Consider the following 14,862-nt stretch of genomic DNA (forward strand, 5'->3'; position numbering starts at 1 on the left):
ATTTGTGCAGGGTTAACAGTCGCAAATGGTGCGCAATCCTTTAGTGAATTTGTCCGTCGGTATTCACAAAAAGTGCAAGAAACACCAAATCCCATCACACCAGCTCAGTCCTCTCAGTGCAGAACCCTGACCTCACGTCCACAAAAAAACGTTGAATATCCCCCATGACGCTAAAAGGCTCACAGTCCCTTTAAGCCATCCTTTCTGGGTCATGTATCCTCAAATGAATCAATCACGTGTGCCTCAACAACAGAAGAAATACTGATGGAGAAGAAAAGAATGTACCGAGCTGTTGGGGAAACATGGCCGCAGACATGTTCCGCCTAACCGAGTGAGACACCGCAAGCAAGTCGTCGCAATCCTCTCGAGTCCGCTCCGGTCAACTTTTATTTATTATTTTGTAAAAACTGAAGGAAGACGCATCACCCGAGCTCGGAGAGACACTTGAAGACTAAAAGAATCCTAAAGAGGCTTGGTGCACCTCGTCTGCTCGGCCTTTTCGGCGCCCTCTCCCACAACTTCCCGGGCCTCGGCGTCAGCTGCTCTTTAAGAATAATTATTCATTGAGACTGAGATCAAAGGATATTTCACAATAATCTTGTTGCGGTTACTCTGTTTTCCCCCCATTCACACGGTGTTCTCCCTGCGTATGAAGACACGCTGATCAAAACAGTGTCTGGCTTTGTATTGTTCAAATAAAACACACCAACAGGGAATTGAAAGATTATTTATTAAACTGAGCAGTGGCGTTTCCTCCCGTGCTTCCTTCGCTTCTAAAACTGGAGGACGACTCGGATGCTGGAAGATGAATTTTGGATTAGATAGTTATATATGTATATATATTTTTTTGTACTGACTGAATTGGAGCTCCCATTTGAGGAATGACCTTGTATGACCTCTTATGGTGCACATTATTCTGAAACCCTGTCTTACTCGTCTCAGCTTTGTCCTCAACAGAGTGCAGCATTGACACGAGGGCCTTCAACAGACCGAACCCAGAGGGACGCTGCAACACTGCGTGCATTCATAACAATAATAAATCTTTAAATCCATCTTAAAACAGAGGCTTACCATTTCCCGGCATGCATGAGATCAAACCCGTCAGAGATCTTCTCAAAGGGCAGAGTGTGAGTCACAAACTCGTCCACTTTGAGCTTCTTGCTCATGTACGCCTCCACCAGTTTTGGAACGCTGTCGACGCTCTTGTATCCTGGGAAAAGTGTAAATGAGCTCATTAAAGTAGAGGTTGCACACGAGAACAAGCGTTTGCAAAGTAGAAGTGTGCATTGTGCATGTGTGGATGTGAGTGCAGCTTTTTGTCAAATACTTTCCTTTACAAAAGAGGTTTCTTTATTTTTTCTTCTTTTCTTTTACGTTTTATCAAAAGTTTGCATCGAGGGGACGAGTAAATACTTACTTAACAGCCAGTGTCGCATAGCAGTTATTGCTAGAGCACTAATGATGGTCTGAGCGGTGTAGGTGCTCATTATGGCCAGTGTGTGTCTACGCTCCCAGGGCTCTATGCTCATAAATATGACTCGCACGCCTCGGTCACATGTCCGATGTATGTGTGCCTCGGTCAATATGTGTACAGCCTGCTGCTGTAATACTCCTCAATAGACCCTCAAATGTGCATCCAGATGATTCATTCATAACTCCACTGTGGATTTTTAAACCTGTCTCCCCTCGTTCTATTGCAAGGTGAACTGCAAAGATGGCCCCCAACAAGTCTGCGTCAAGAGAGACAAGTTCAAATAAACCGCTTGTGGTATATTGTGTAATGGGAATTGTATCTTTTACACTATGTAAAGGGGCTCTTTAAATCATCGTCTGTCCTGTAGAGGTTACTAAACATATTGCATACCATCCCTGTACCTTTTGTCAAAGAAACAATCACTTGTAGAGACAAATTATAACAAAGGACAGAATGAAGACTGATTGATAGGTCATATAATTCCCAGGATATTTCAATGACTACTCATCAAAGGACCTGAAGACAAATGTCTCCTTCTTGATCCTCCTTCTTGTTTCCGTTAAATACATGTTGTCTCATTGGCTCTTCAGTTCACCCTTGGCAGATCCCTGAGGAACTCCGTGTAACGGTGACTCTTGAGTTCACCCTTGGCAGACTCCTGAAGGACTCCGTGTAACGGTGACTTGTTTTGCAAGAATAAATGATTTCATAGACAAGTTCTGGTTCTTCGATATTCGTCATTTCAGTTTAAAAAGACTCAACATTGGGTGGAGACAAATTTTGCCGTCACAAATGCCCTGAAGCTGAGGGCAAGTGAATGTCTGCACCAAACTGTCTTAACATCTTGAACGAGGAACCTCCTCACATCACATCATCACAAAACACAAATAATTCCCCGGAAACAACTAGCGTACCTCCAAAGGCGGTGCCTTTCCAGGTGCGTCCGGTCACCAACTGGAAGGGCCTGGTGGAGATCTCTTGCCCGGCTGCTGCCACTCCGATGATGACGCTAGTGCCCCATCCTTTGTGGCAGGCCTCCAGAGCTGCCCTCTGCCATCAAGAGACAACATCACATCAACTGGATCCGAGCAGCACCGGTATGCGACCACAACCTTTAAAAGGCCTTTTAGTGAAGTGGAGGTGGTTACACTATATTTATTAGGGTAATGTGATCGTTCAGCTTGCAGGGAATTGTTTAATAAGGGAGATGGTCAATAAGGTGGAATTATTAATTCCCCACTCACCATGATTGCCACATTGCCCACACATTCAAAGGAGTAGTCCACGCCGCCATCAGTCATCTCTACCAGGACTTCTTGGATCGGCTTGCCATGGTCCTTTGGGTTCACCACCTCGGTGGCACCGAACTCCCGTGCGGTTTCAAACTTGTCGGGGTTGAGGTCGACTCCAATGATCCTGGCCGCCCCGGCTTCTTTACAGCCCATGACTGCCGCAAGGCCCAGCGCCCCCAGGCCAAACACTGCGCAGGTGGAGCCGGCCTCCACCTGGTTCAGGGTTAGAGGCAGATAAAAGGTCAGCGCAATTGTGTGGCTAATGATTGAACAGTGGAGTCATGGGAAACCATATGCTAGGGGTATATGTGAGTTCTTTATGTTTATGACAATTCATTCAGCAGAATTCACTGGAATTCATGAGGGGAATGTCAGGGGATCACCAACATAAATCTGCTTTATCCTCTGGGAACCATGAATGCCAACGTCAAATTTCACGGCAATGCATTTCATAATTGTGGAGATACGTCGTTGTTAAACGAAGCGTTGGATCCACCGACTGACCCAACTTGGCCATCGCAAGCGCAAAACAAACAGTTGACATTCACGGCGGCCGCTGGACTCACCTTGGCGGTGTTGAGAGCAGCTCCGTAACCCGTGGTGATGCCACAGCCCAGCAGACACACCTTGTCCAGAGGGGCCCGGGGGTCCACTTTAGCGAGGGAGATCTCAGCCACCACAGTGTACTCCGAGAATGTGCTGCAGCCCATGAAGTGGAAGAGGCTCCTGCCTTTGCAGGTGAAACGGGTCGTCCCATCCGGCATCAAGCCTTTGCCCTGAGTGAGCCTGGGGAGCGAGACACAAGCGCAAATCTGACGATTTTCTTCTGAGCGTTTTTTTTGTCAGAAGCTAAATCTGCGCCCGCTTTGCCCGAGGACATTTACCTGATCTTTTGACACAAGTTGGTTTTGGGACTTTTACAGAACTTGCACTCTCTACACTGTGGGATGTACAAGGGTATGACCGTGTCCCCTAAAACAAAACCACAAAAAAAGCATGTTCCAGTCGAGCATTCGCATTGGGTGCAGAAACACTTCATGAAGACAGTTGAATCAAAGAGAGGGGGGGGGGGGGGACCTGGCTGAAACTGGGTGACTCCCTCTCCGACGCTCTCCACGATGCCGGCTCCCTCGTGGCCCAGCACTGAAGGGAAAACCCCCTCGGGGTCGGACCCGCTGAGAGTGTAGGAGTCCGTGTGGCAGATCCCCGTGGCCACGATCTGAAAGACAGGGCTGTGATCTGATCTGATCCGTTCCGTTCGTTACATGCTCTCAACTGCAGACAAAGACTTCATTGCGCGTGGGGAACAATTGATCAGTTTTTAGTAATTCAATTAAATCCTCTTATTTTATTTGCTGATTTGTGAGATTTTCTTGAAGTAGGGGTTATATTACTAATGTAAATATGGTGTAAATATAAAGAGAAGAGCTTTTTTTTGTTGGTAAATTATGCATAAAGGAACAATAAAGCTAGTTATTGTCATGTCCAACATATGACCCTGGAAATAACTAAAAGGTGCAAAGTCCACTGCAGTGTTTGAAAAAACATGCACTGAATGAGGTCAAAAGTAACTTCAGAGAAGCTTTAAGGTGGAGCTAGTTACCATATGATGTACTGTCAACATTCTATACATTTACAATTTCCACAGGTGCAGCGTTGCCTTTAAGAACACGTTAACTTCAGAGTTTTCGTAAACACAACAATCTAAATTCTTTAATCCATCGCGAACCCGCTGTCCTGTTACCTTGAGGCGAACTTCCCCGCCTTTCGGAGGGGCCACCTCCACCTCCTCCATCACCAGAGGTTTCCCAGCCTCCCATGCGACAGCAGCTTTGCACCGGATGACCTACAACACAACATCCCAAGAGCTGTCAGCCGGCTGACGAGAACAACTCCGTGGACATGTGACCCCGCTCGGTGCTCTCGAGTCAAAGGGATGGAGGAAAGAAAACACATCGCTGCTTTATGTCATTGCAGACGATTGAAAACAGGATCGGAGTCATTTCGCCATCAGCTCCTCGTCTCTGTTTCTCAACGTGCTGACAATAACACACCCATAGAAAAAAACACTGTCCTCGAGGAAGACGTTGACCTTTCCCTCCCCCATTGTGCAGCAGACAAGTCGCAGCGACAGGAAGCCTCAACTGAAGCTCTGCAAGACTCGCCGAGAAAAATAAACAAAACTCTCCAATGACCTCACTTTGACCCTTTGCAGATAGCGGAGGGCAAGAGGGTTTCTCGCTACAACTAAACGACAACTCATGTTCCAAAATGAATAGCAGATTCAACCCCAGCCCCCCTCCCTCTTGTATAGTCTTCGCATTCCTTCTTCTCCACAACCGAGTGTTTGTGTTTCTAGATTAGCTCCAATGCGCTCAAACTTTTGCAGAAGGTCATTATTCTGACGTTAGCTGAAGCCAGCGCGCTTACCTTCCCTGCAGTCGCCATGCTGTTTCCCAGAGTGGTCTCTTCCTCATATGGTTAGGTAAGAGGGCAAGTCCTGTCTCACTCTAGACCAGGGGAAAGAGCAAGCTCAAGGTGTGGCACCTCCGGTTTTTCCAACAGGAAGTGCCACAAACTATCCAAGAATGATGCCAACAGAAAGGAGGATATATGTGATACTCAGTGTTGGGCAAGTTACTGAAAATTAGTAATTAGTTATAGTTACTAGTTACTTCTTTTAAAAGTAATTTAATTACTTTACTAGTTACTGTATATCAAAAGTGATTAGTTACTCGGGAAAGTAACTTTTAAGTTACTTTTATGTCTGCTTTTTTAATGTAATGAACAGTACTGAACAGTCAAACACAATAAACATATGTTGTAGACCTATTTATTGCAATCAACAGGGCAACAGGCCTTCAAATCAAGCAGGAGTACAAAAGTCCCTTTTAATACTTAACTTAATACAAAATAACTGTCTCAGTCATTTAACAGTGTTTTTTTTACATTAGGCCCAATGAAATAAAAGTGATTGGCCTACAGTATTAACACTAATTAAAAGAGAAAACAAAGGTGCCTTGAGGTGCTGCATATAATTGATGGGGGGGTGCTAGTGAGGCGTGTACGTGCTGATCTGGAGTCAGTTTGGTAGGATTTGGGTATAAATATATTATTTCATTTAAAATATGGATTTTTATTTAAAGATATTCATGTAATTTGCATGCAAAATAGGTCTACCCGAACCAGCGGACAAACAATTCAACCAGCGGCAAAAACCGCGGACCTGGCAACACTGGAAGTGGCTGTCAATCACAGTGTGGCACCGTACGTGCTGGTCGAGGGGGCGTGCCTGTGATTGGCGGAGTAGAGGGGAGGCGTGCCTGTGATTGGCGGAGTAGAGGGGAGGCGGGGTTAACCTGTCGTAAAACGGAAGTTACGGGTGGTTGACGGGTACCGTTGTTGTTGATGTTCGAGCTGCTGAGCTGAGAGGAGCACGCTGTCTGTGTTGGTGAATGCCCAATAAAGGAGGAGTCATACCGTCGTCCCGTCTCCGTGTCATCAGTCCATAACGTCCGAGACGTTACATTATCATTGCGCCACCAAGGTCCTGCGATGTCAGATCAGAAGCAGCTAAAGTAGCCTAGCTTGTCTTCTTGTCTGCAAGTGTTCATTTTTCACATGAGAGTAACGCGAGTAACGAACTCATTTAAATGTCAGTAACTGTAACTGCGTTAGTTGATTAAAAAAAATACTTCGTTACACGCTCGTTACCGCTAAAAGTAGTGGAATTAACGCGTTACTGTAATTCCACCTACTTTTACAAAGTAACGCGTTACTCCCAACACTGGTGATACTAGACTCAAAAACCAGAGATAAAGTCCCTGCACACATTTTAGAAGATATATATGAAACATATTGTGCTTTCACGCCTGCATTTAAAGCAGCAGGGGATAAGACAATTAAGTTAATTTCGTTTTTGTAAAATTACTTCAAGAAAATTAAAGATGCACATTTTATAAACGCTTTCTTCCATTTCAGAATCCAGCCTTTGTTGTCATTGAATTAAGAGAAGATTCTTTATTTGTTATTCATAATTCGTCCAGTAAAATTTGAAAGGTGACAATAAATATTGTTGAGATATTATAAAATTTAACTTTCTATAATCTGTTGGCTATTTCAATATATATGGGACTAAATCATAGCGTAAATTAGACATTTTTGTGATGCTTTCCATAAGGGAACTTTATAAAATTGGACCTTGTTTGACCATTTGACGAGCCTTTTGAATCTGCTGACACTGTTTGGTTCAGTTTTAAGTGAAGTGTAACTTTTTTTATTTGTGATTCCAGTTTTTTAATTAAGTGGAAGCAGGAGCAGCACAGGTGGTAATCATTTATATATTGTGTCAGATTACTCAGACTAACTCGAGGCAATCTCAGCAAATCTAGTGTGTAAAAGGGAATGCGCTTTTCTTTCTCCAAGATCATAACAATGAGGAATAATTGGATAAAACCATCCGCTCAACCTTCGGTGCAAAACAGACAGCAGCGTGAACTCTAATTTCCTCTCTGTAAAATCTCACAGTGGCAAACATTTGCTGTTATTATATGTATTTTTATGGTCTCATATCCTTGTTAATTTTGTGCCCCTGTTGTTCAACTGCAATATTGTATCCTTTAATATATTTTCTTCGAAAAGCACTGCTCGGGGACAAATCCTGGAGCCCGTCCTCGAAGAATAATTACAATGTTGTTTGCCAAGTTAAACAACCGCTGATATAATTTGAAGCTTTTTTTTGTAGAGGGAAAACTGCTTAACAAACGCTTTAAACATAGTTTAATAGAGCATTCAGAGGCATCACAGACAATGCCATGGACGTGTAAATGCTGTGCCTGAGACATGCAACGCAATAAAACAAGAAAGCCACAGAGTTTATCTGTTTGTCGTGTTTATTTAGGTCTTTAGACACTTTGATATGTTTAGCTTACACTGCAGATGATATCCGTGAATCGGACAAGCAGATTAGTATTTTAGTAGGGCTGTCAGCGTTAACGCGTTAATCTATGCGATTAATGTGGCCGTGATAACGCACAACAATTTTTTTTAATTTTTAAATATACTTTATTAATCCAGTGTCAAACCGCGGCAGTGCGGTTTGACACTGTTTCCGTTTTTAAAACAATTATTTCTCCGCGAAATCAGTCGGGTTTCCACCTCCGCTCCTTCCTCCCGCCCCCTCTGATACACAGAGGAACAGAGGGGCGACGGGTTGGGTGACGCGGCGCGGAAAGAACTCGTCACACGAAACCTTCAACGTGATTGGTCAATCCGTTTGTCTGTCAACATTTAGCGAAAAAACAACCAATGAACACTCAGTAAATCACAAGGACCTCCCACCACAGATGTGAGGCTCATTAGCAGCCTGTCTGTCAGAGAAGCAGAGAACACGGCGCGAGGACAATGTGCCTCAATATATAGAGCTGAGATTGTTCTGGAATGTTTGATGTATTACACATGGGGATGTGTAATATGCAAATGTCTTTAAAAGGTGAATTTACATTTTTTTGTAAAATGTATAAAATGCCCCCAGCCTCCAGAGGGTGAACAGGACATATGTGAATGTCAGTCAGTTACCAAGGCCACTGGTTCTGCTGTTCAGTGTTAAAGATGACAGGACCAATGGGGTCTCAATATACTTCTTTTTTTTTTACTAATCTGGATGTTTCACTGAAGAAACAATTTATCATCCACGATATTAAATACCTCGCTGGCACTTTATAGGTAGGAGCCTCTTTGAAAACACAGCTCTGTGTGAAGTTTTGTCTTTAAAAAGAATACAAAGGGATTACTCGTTCATTTAGAAGATTTAGTCTTTAGAAGAAAAAAAACCTTTTAATCGCGATTAATCGCGATTAATGATTTTCAAAATGTGCGATTAATTAGTTAATTTTTTTTAATCGATTGACAGCCCTATATTTTAGTGCTCGTTGTCAAATACAGTGGTAAATGGTGGTAAATGACAATTCAATTTGGGGTCATTGAAAGCATCGCAGTGGTCTCATTGAGAAGAAACATTCATGACCGTCCGGATGCTGTGGAAACAAAACAGAAGAGAAATGAGGAAACACTCAGCACCTTTTTAATTGATCTGTGTCGACGTTGAGTCACGAGTGGTGGGGGAAGTATACAAGTGCACATCTACCATTTGCCCTGCTTCATCAGCTCAATGGCATCATTGACCTGGTCCAGAGTCATGGTGTGAGTGATGAACTCATCCAGCTTCACCTTCTTGTCCAGGTACTTTTTGACCATCTGAGGTACGTCCTGCTTACCCTTAAAGCCTGAGGCACACAATGACTTAGTTGTATTCCAGATGTACTCTTTACTCCTTCTAACAAGAGAGTTGCAAAACAAAAACCCTGCAGCAAATTAGTCAGAGATGCATCAGTCAGTGGTGACGGTCACATCTGTCTCACCTCCGAACAGGGAGCCCTTCCATGTGCGTCCAGAGAGGAGCTGAAAGGGGCGAGTAGCAACGTCGGCCATGTCCGTCCAGCCGACCAGCACGCTGACGCCCCAACCTCTCACACAAGACTCCAAGGCGCTGCGCTAGATTGGGAAATGGCATGAATGAGCCAATGGATTAAAAATCTCTATGCAAACCTTCTTTTTTAACTGCCTCACCATGACCGCCACATTCCCGACACATTCCAGGGAGAAGTCCACTCCTCCGTCGGTCATCTCGGACAGCACCTCGCTCACGGGCTTACTGTGATCCTTGGGGTTCACGAAGTCGGTCGCCCCGAACACCTTGGCCTTCTCGAACTTATCCGGATTGATGTCAACGGCAAAGATCCTCTTGGCTCCTGCGGCCTTGCAGCCCATGACCGCAGCCAAGCCCACAGCTCCCAGACCGAACACGGCACACGTGGAGCCCGGTTCCACCTAGGGGCCAACAGAGTTGGGTCAACGTGGCTCTTCAGGTCGAAGTTCACTAATGCTCCATACTTTACGACTCAATCGAAAGGTCTCGTTCGTCAAATATACAGGCACTAAACTCAAAAGCTCTGTTGCTGTTGTGATAGTTTAAAATAATGATGTAAGCTATCCCTAATAGTCAAACCCACCTTAGCAGTGTTCACTGCCGCTCCGTATCCCGTGCAGACCCCACAGCCAAGGAGACAGACTTTGTCCAGAGGGGCAGCGGGGTCGATCTTAGCCACAGCCATCTGGTTCACCACCGTGTACTCAGAGAAGGTACTGGTTCCTGCAAACTGGAGCACCTTCTTCCCCTTGCAGGTGAACCTGGACTCTGCCGGTGACATCTCATTCAGACGACCAATGGACCTGAACAAGACAATGAGTCCTCATTGTGGCAAAGCTATGTGCTGTCTGCCTGTTACCTGCATGCAATTTGGACTTTCTGTCTATAAGCCATTTACAAGAAATGAACTGACATCCTGCAGTAATATAAATGTTTGCATTTGTACTCCTGTATCACATCTGTAACAGCTACTGATAGAGACATGTTCAATACAATGTGTGTCTTCAAGCATTTGAACATGTTGAACATACCCAGCAGGAATGAAATCAATAGTTGAGAGACAGAAGAGTGTATTCGTGTTTATGGAGCTCACCATCCTTTCTCACACTGGTTGGTCTTTGGACTCACACAGAAGCGACATTCTCCACACTGGGAGATGAAAAGAGGAATGACCTTGTCTCCTGAAAGACAAAAACAACAATATTTATCTCCAACTTTCATGACGGTGTAAAACAATGGCACAGAGTGGCCTCAATTCACAACCCTGATACATTTCCATTTATACCTGTAAAACTGTACGGATTAAGGAAACTTCTTGTTAATAGTGACCTTTAAAGGCCTGTCAAGTTTGAAAAAAGTTAATATTTCGGAACTTTGGACAGAGCCAAGCTAGCTGTTTCCATCCTTTAAGCTAAGTTAAGCTAGGCTAAGCTAAGCACCTATTAGCTCTATACTCAACACACAGACATGAGACATATCAATCTTCTCATCTCACTCTTGTAAAGTAAGCAAATAAGCATTTATTTATATTGACAAATATTGTCAGAGACTGGCCTGGCTGAAATTCAGTGACTCCAGGCCCGACGCTCTCCACGAAGCCGGCTGCCTCGTGGCCGAGGATGACCGGGAAGCCGTCTTCATGCATACTCTCCAAAAGGTGGTACAGGTCAGAATGGCACAACGCGGTCGCCACAATCTGAAACCGAAGATAGGAGCCAAACCAGGAAAAAAACAAAGGATTAAACGGATTCAGCAGTAGGCCTACTTGCACAAATATATGGACACTTTTATAAAACATGTCACTAAATAGATCTGGTAAATTGCACTCAGCATTGGGATTGAAGGATGATTCACTCCACATTAAGAGCCACAGACCAGCCAAAGAAGTGATAGTTGGTTGACATCTCTCACCTTGATGCGGACCTCGTTGGCCTCGGGCGGGGCTACTTCGACCTCCTCAATCACCAAAGGCTTGTTGGGCTCCCAGGCCACTGCTGCCTTGCACTTGATGACCTACAGGGCAGTGGAATCTGGAGTTACCGGGAGTTGCTGTCATCTAGGAGGCGCCACTTTGACTCATGCAATGCACATAATCATGGCAGAAAACATAAATCATTCACTCCATATCCACGGCGGTAGATGACAGTGGCTTCCAGTACTCTAACACTGCTGCTGCTGAAAAAGTAAACGTCACTTCAAAGTTATTTTGGTCTTTTTTTTGTATTCCAATGTGGGCCTTCAGGATCTGCTTTTGGCTCTCGACCTCCTCATCTGTGCCAATTTTCCATTGCTGCGCAAATCCATCTGAATAGTTTTCAAACTAGAATGACGTGCAACACGATATCTCAGTGAGGCAGAGGGGACGGCAGTAAACGTGGTTCACTCAAAGTTGGAAAAGTCGAACAAAAACAAGCATGTGTAACGATAATAACGTTAACACTTTTGGTGAGAGCACTGACACACATGTTATCAGCTTAGACGTTTAGTTTTTTCCATGTTCACACACTTGTAATTAAACTACTATACTCTAAAAAACAAGTTTAAACATCACAGCTGCACTTTACATTATTATATACTCTCCTATTTGATACATACCTTACCAGCTGTCGCCATTTTTGCAGCAAAGCTGAAAGCAAATAATAAGGACGGAGTTGTGAGAGAGAGAGAGCTGCTCGACCGAATAGTGGAGAGGAGGGACTTTGGATTTGAGGTTTAAATACTGCTGTTACGCAAACATCCAGATGGGCAGGGACTAGTGAGGTCATAGTTATTACATTTATAAATGAAAGCCTGAGTCACTGGTTCCCACCCTGTGCTTTAACTTATTATCATACACTCAAAGAAATGACTCATTGGATGAACTCAATTACATTTTTGGCAGGTTTTCCATCCAATCTCTTGAAGTTCGCAGACGACACAACGGTCATCGGCCTCATCAGGAACGGTGACGAGTCTGCGTACAGACGGGAGGTTGAACGGCTGGTCCTCTGGTGTGGACAGAACCACCTGGAGCTGAACAAGCTCAAGACTGTGGAGATGACAGTGGACTTCAGGAGGAGCCCCCCAACACTATCCCCGCTCACCATTCAAAATAGCACTGTTCCTGCGGTGGAGACCTTCAAGTTTCTGGGATCCACAATCTCCCGGGACCTGAAGTGGGCCTCCAACATTAACACCATCCGCAAAAAGGCCCAGCAGAGGCTGTACTTTCTGCGCCAGCTCAGGAAGTTCAACCTGCCTCAGGAGCTGCTGATCCTTTTTTACTCCGCCATCATCCAGTCTGTCCTCTGCTCTTCCATCACTGTGTGGTTTGGATCGGTCACCAAACAGGACAGAGTCAGACTACAGCGGATCGTCAGGTCTGCAGAAAGAACCATTGGTTCCAGCCTCCCCTCCATTCTGGACTTGTACACCGCCAGAGTCAGGAAGCGGGCAGGAAAGATCACTGCAGACCCTTCACACCCTGGACACAAGCTGTTCCAACTCCTGCCCTCTGGTAGGCGCTACAGAGCACTGTACGCCAAAACCACCAGACACAGAAATAGCTTCTTTCCACTGGCCGTCACCATGATGAACAATTAATCAGACTCTTCCATCTGCACTATCTGCACTTTTTGACTACTGTCTTTAATGTCTTTTTTATATTTATCCCGCTTATTGTATATTGTGTGTGTGTATAAGTACGGAAGAGCAAAGTGTAACCGGAGTCAAATTCCATGTATGTGCAAACCTACATGGCCATTAAAGCTGATTCTATTCTATTCTATTCTATTCAATAATTATATGCAACTCCAACTCAAATTTAGCACATCAGTGCAATAAAATGTAATTAAGTTAGTCCAACTCATTTGTATCAAATACATCTCAAATAAAATAACGATATTCATTAAATTAAATTAATTTGTGTTTGTCCAACTCAAAATATAAACTAACTAACTAACAAAATATGCAACATCCACACAGAAGTAACGTCCAGACTGGGAATTGAACCCACGGACCTCTGGCTTTGAGGCGACAGTGCTAGCCACTACACCACCGTGCAGCCCTGAAAGATTCTTCACCTTGTAAACAACTGATTTTCAGAAGGCGCATGCGCAAAGGGTAGTCCTCAATGAAACACATTTATTTTGAGTTGATATGCACACCATCTAACCTAAATAAATCTAAGAAATGAAAGTATTCACACATTTTGTGTAACACCCATTAAATATAAATATCTATTTTTGTAATTGATTTATTTAAATGTATCAAACAATATTTAAATGTGTCACCTCGAAGAAGGGCTTGAATCGTTTTTGTGAGTGTAACCTAAATAAATCTAATAAATGAAAGTATTCCGACATTTTGTGTTCCACCCATTCAATATAAATATCTTCGTTTTGTAATTGATTTATTTAAATGTATCAAACAATATTTAAATGTGTCACCTCTAAGAAGGGCTTGAATCGTTTTTTTGAGTGTAGAAAACAACTCCTCGAAGCTCTGAGCGTAGAAGGCGCCAAATTTGATCCACGGAGCATTGCTATAGCGCCAAACAACTGTTTCGTTTTAATTCATCCTTTATTGATCCTTTTATTGGGAGATTCTTCTCTGCATTTGACCCATCCTGAGTTATGAAGGTGGGCTGCAGTGAAGAGCCCGGGGAGCCACTGGGGGGACACTTCGACATGCTGTGTAAAGATAGAGTGTGCTGTAATCACTTATATATACAGTATGTATATTTCAAGTTTATTTTCCTTTTATTCATATTGAAAGAAAAAAACTAGTTTTTCTCCTGCTTTATAGTAGGCCCTACATGTAGTTGTCCTTCGCTCCCTTTCAGTGTCACACATAACTGACAAAGTTCAGTTTACTTATTGGATTCCGTTCACGGAAAAACAGACCTCCCATCGAGCTTCAGCAATAAACTTGATGAAGTGTGAATACTTTGAACCATTAACTGTTACATTATTATGTATATTATTATTGTATTCCTTCCATATAGGTAAACATTTGTTCTTCCTCATAACCAGGACATTGTAATCAGGAAAGAGAGCTCGACACGAGAAGGCTGCCGTCATAATCAACACAGCCGCATCCGAGTTGAAATCATTAACTCTCCGACCTCCCATCAAGCTCCGGCAATAAACCTGACAAACTGCGGCAAGAAGGCGACGAGTGCTGGCCAATCAGAGGCGGAGTATTTGTGGGTGAGAGAGGGAAAAAATTAAAGATCTGACTACAGTGAGCCGTGGAACTGATTCTGGCATGTGGACAAAGGCACACATCCAAAGAACTCTAGCACAGAGTGAAGCCAGCGCGACTACCGCCTGGCTCAGGTTGCTTCACCCCTGACCCACAGACATGCATTTCCTCAGGCACAAAGGCTCAAGATTGCCCAAAGGCCTCTTTTCTTGTCCGTCGTCCTGATAGAGTGAGTGTGAACACTGCCAATCCAAAAGGACCCTATTTGCATGTTCAAACCTTATCATGAGATCACTGCTTCTCCCGCCCCTGCTGGTTGTAACCGGGTGCAACCATACAAGTAATAAATATGATCACGTGAGCATGAATGAGGTCAATGTGCAAAGGAGGCGTGGCTACATATGTGGACCCTGCCCATCAGGAAG

General features: G+C 44.0%; 2 protein-coding genes across 2 annotated transcripts; both read right to left on the reverse strand.

The window, feature by feature from the left end:
- Positions 1-709: 709 nt before the first annotated feature.
- LOC130201885 (alcohol dehydrogenase class-3 chain L) lies at positions 710-5,312 on the reverse strand. Its single transcript, XM_056427068.1, has 9 exons — positions 5,197-5,312; positions 4,511-4,612; positions 3,844-3,985; positions 3,651-3,738; positions 3,333-3,552; positions 2,719-2,979; positions 2,389-2,524; positions 1,072-1,210; positions 710-798 (listed from the first exon to the last, which is right to left on the reverse strand). The coding sequence occupies exons 1-9, from the start codon at positions 5,212-5,214 to the stop codon at positions 774-776; spliced, it is 1,131 nt and encodes a 376-aa protein (XP_056283043.1). The 5' UTR covers positions 5,215-5,312; the 3' UTR covers positions 710-773.
- Positions 5,313-7,637: 2,325 nt separating this feature from the next.
- LOC130201884 (alcohol dehydrogenase 1-like) lies at positions 7,638-11,954 on the reverse strand. Its single transcript, XM_056427067.1, has 9 exons — positions 11,849-11,954; positions 11,165-11,266; positions 10,808-10,949; positions 10,347-10,434; positions 9,837-10,056; positions 9,394-9,654; positions 9,186-9,318; positions 8,912-9,050; positions 7,638-8,801 (listed from the first exon to the last, which is right to left on the reverse strand). Exons 1-9 carry the CDS (start codon positions 11,864-11,866, stop codon positions 8,768-8,770), a joined length of 1,137 nt encoding a protein of 378 aa, XP_056283042.1. The 5' UTR covers positions 11,867-11,954; the 3' UTR covers positions 7,638-8,767.
- Positions 11,955-14,862: the final 2,908 nt, after the last annotated feature.

This window comes from Pseudoliparis swirei, chromosome 11, assembly GCF_029220125.1.
Source record: "Pseudoliparis swirei isolate HS2019 ecotype Mariana Trench chromosome 11, NWPU_hadal_v1, whole genome shotgun sequence".
Taxonomy (NCBI): Eukaryota; Metazoa; Chordata; class Actinopteri; order Perciformes; family Liparidae; genus Pseudoliparis; species Pseudoliparis swirei.

What these genes read in the sequence shown, in the direction of transcription:
- LOC130201885 (XM_056427068.1), bottom strand. An exon ending in GCGGGGAAGTTCGCCTCAAG is followed by an intron (nt 3,986 to 4,510) that starts GTAACAGGACAG and finishes CCTGTCTTTCAG; the next exon opens with ATCGTGGCCACGGGGATCTG. An exon ending in AGTCACCCAGTTTCAGCCAG is followed by an intron (nt 3,739 to 3,843) that starts GTCCCCCCCCCC and finishes GTTTTGTTTTAG; the next exon opens with GGGACACGGTCATACCCTTG.
- LOC130201884 (XM_056427067.1), bottom strand. An exon ending in AGTCACTGAATTTCAGCCAG is followed by an intron (nt 10,435 to 10,807) that starts GCCAGTCTCTGA and finishes TTTGTCTTTCAG; the next exon opens with GAGACAAGGTCATTCCTCTT. An exon ending in CTGATGAAGCAGGGCAAATG is followed by an intron (nt 8,802 to 8,911) that starts GTAGATGTGCAC and finishes TTGTTTCCACAG; the next exon opens with CATCCGGACGGTCATGAATG.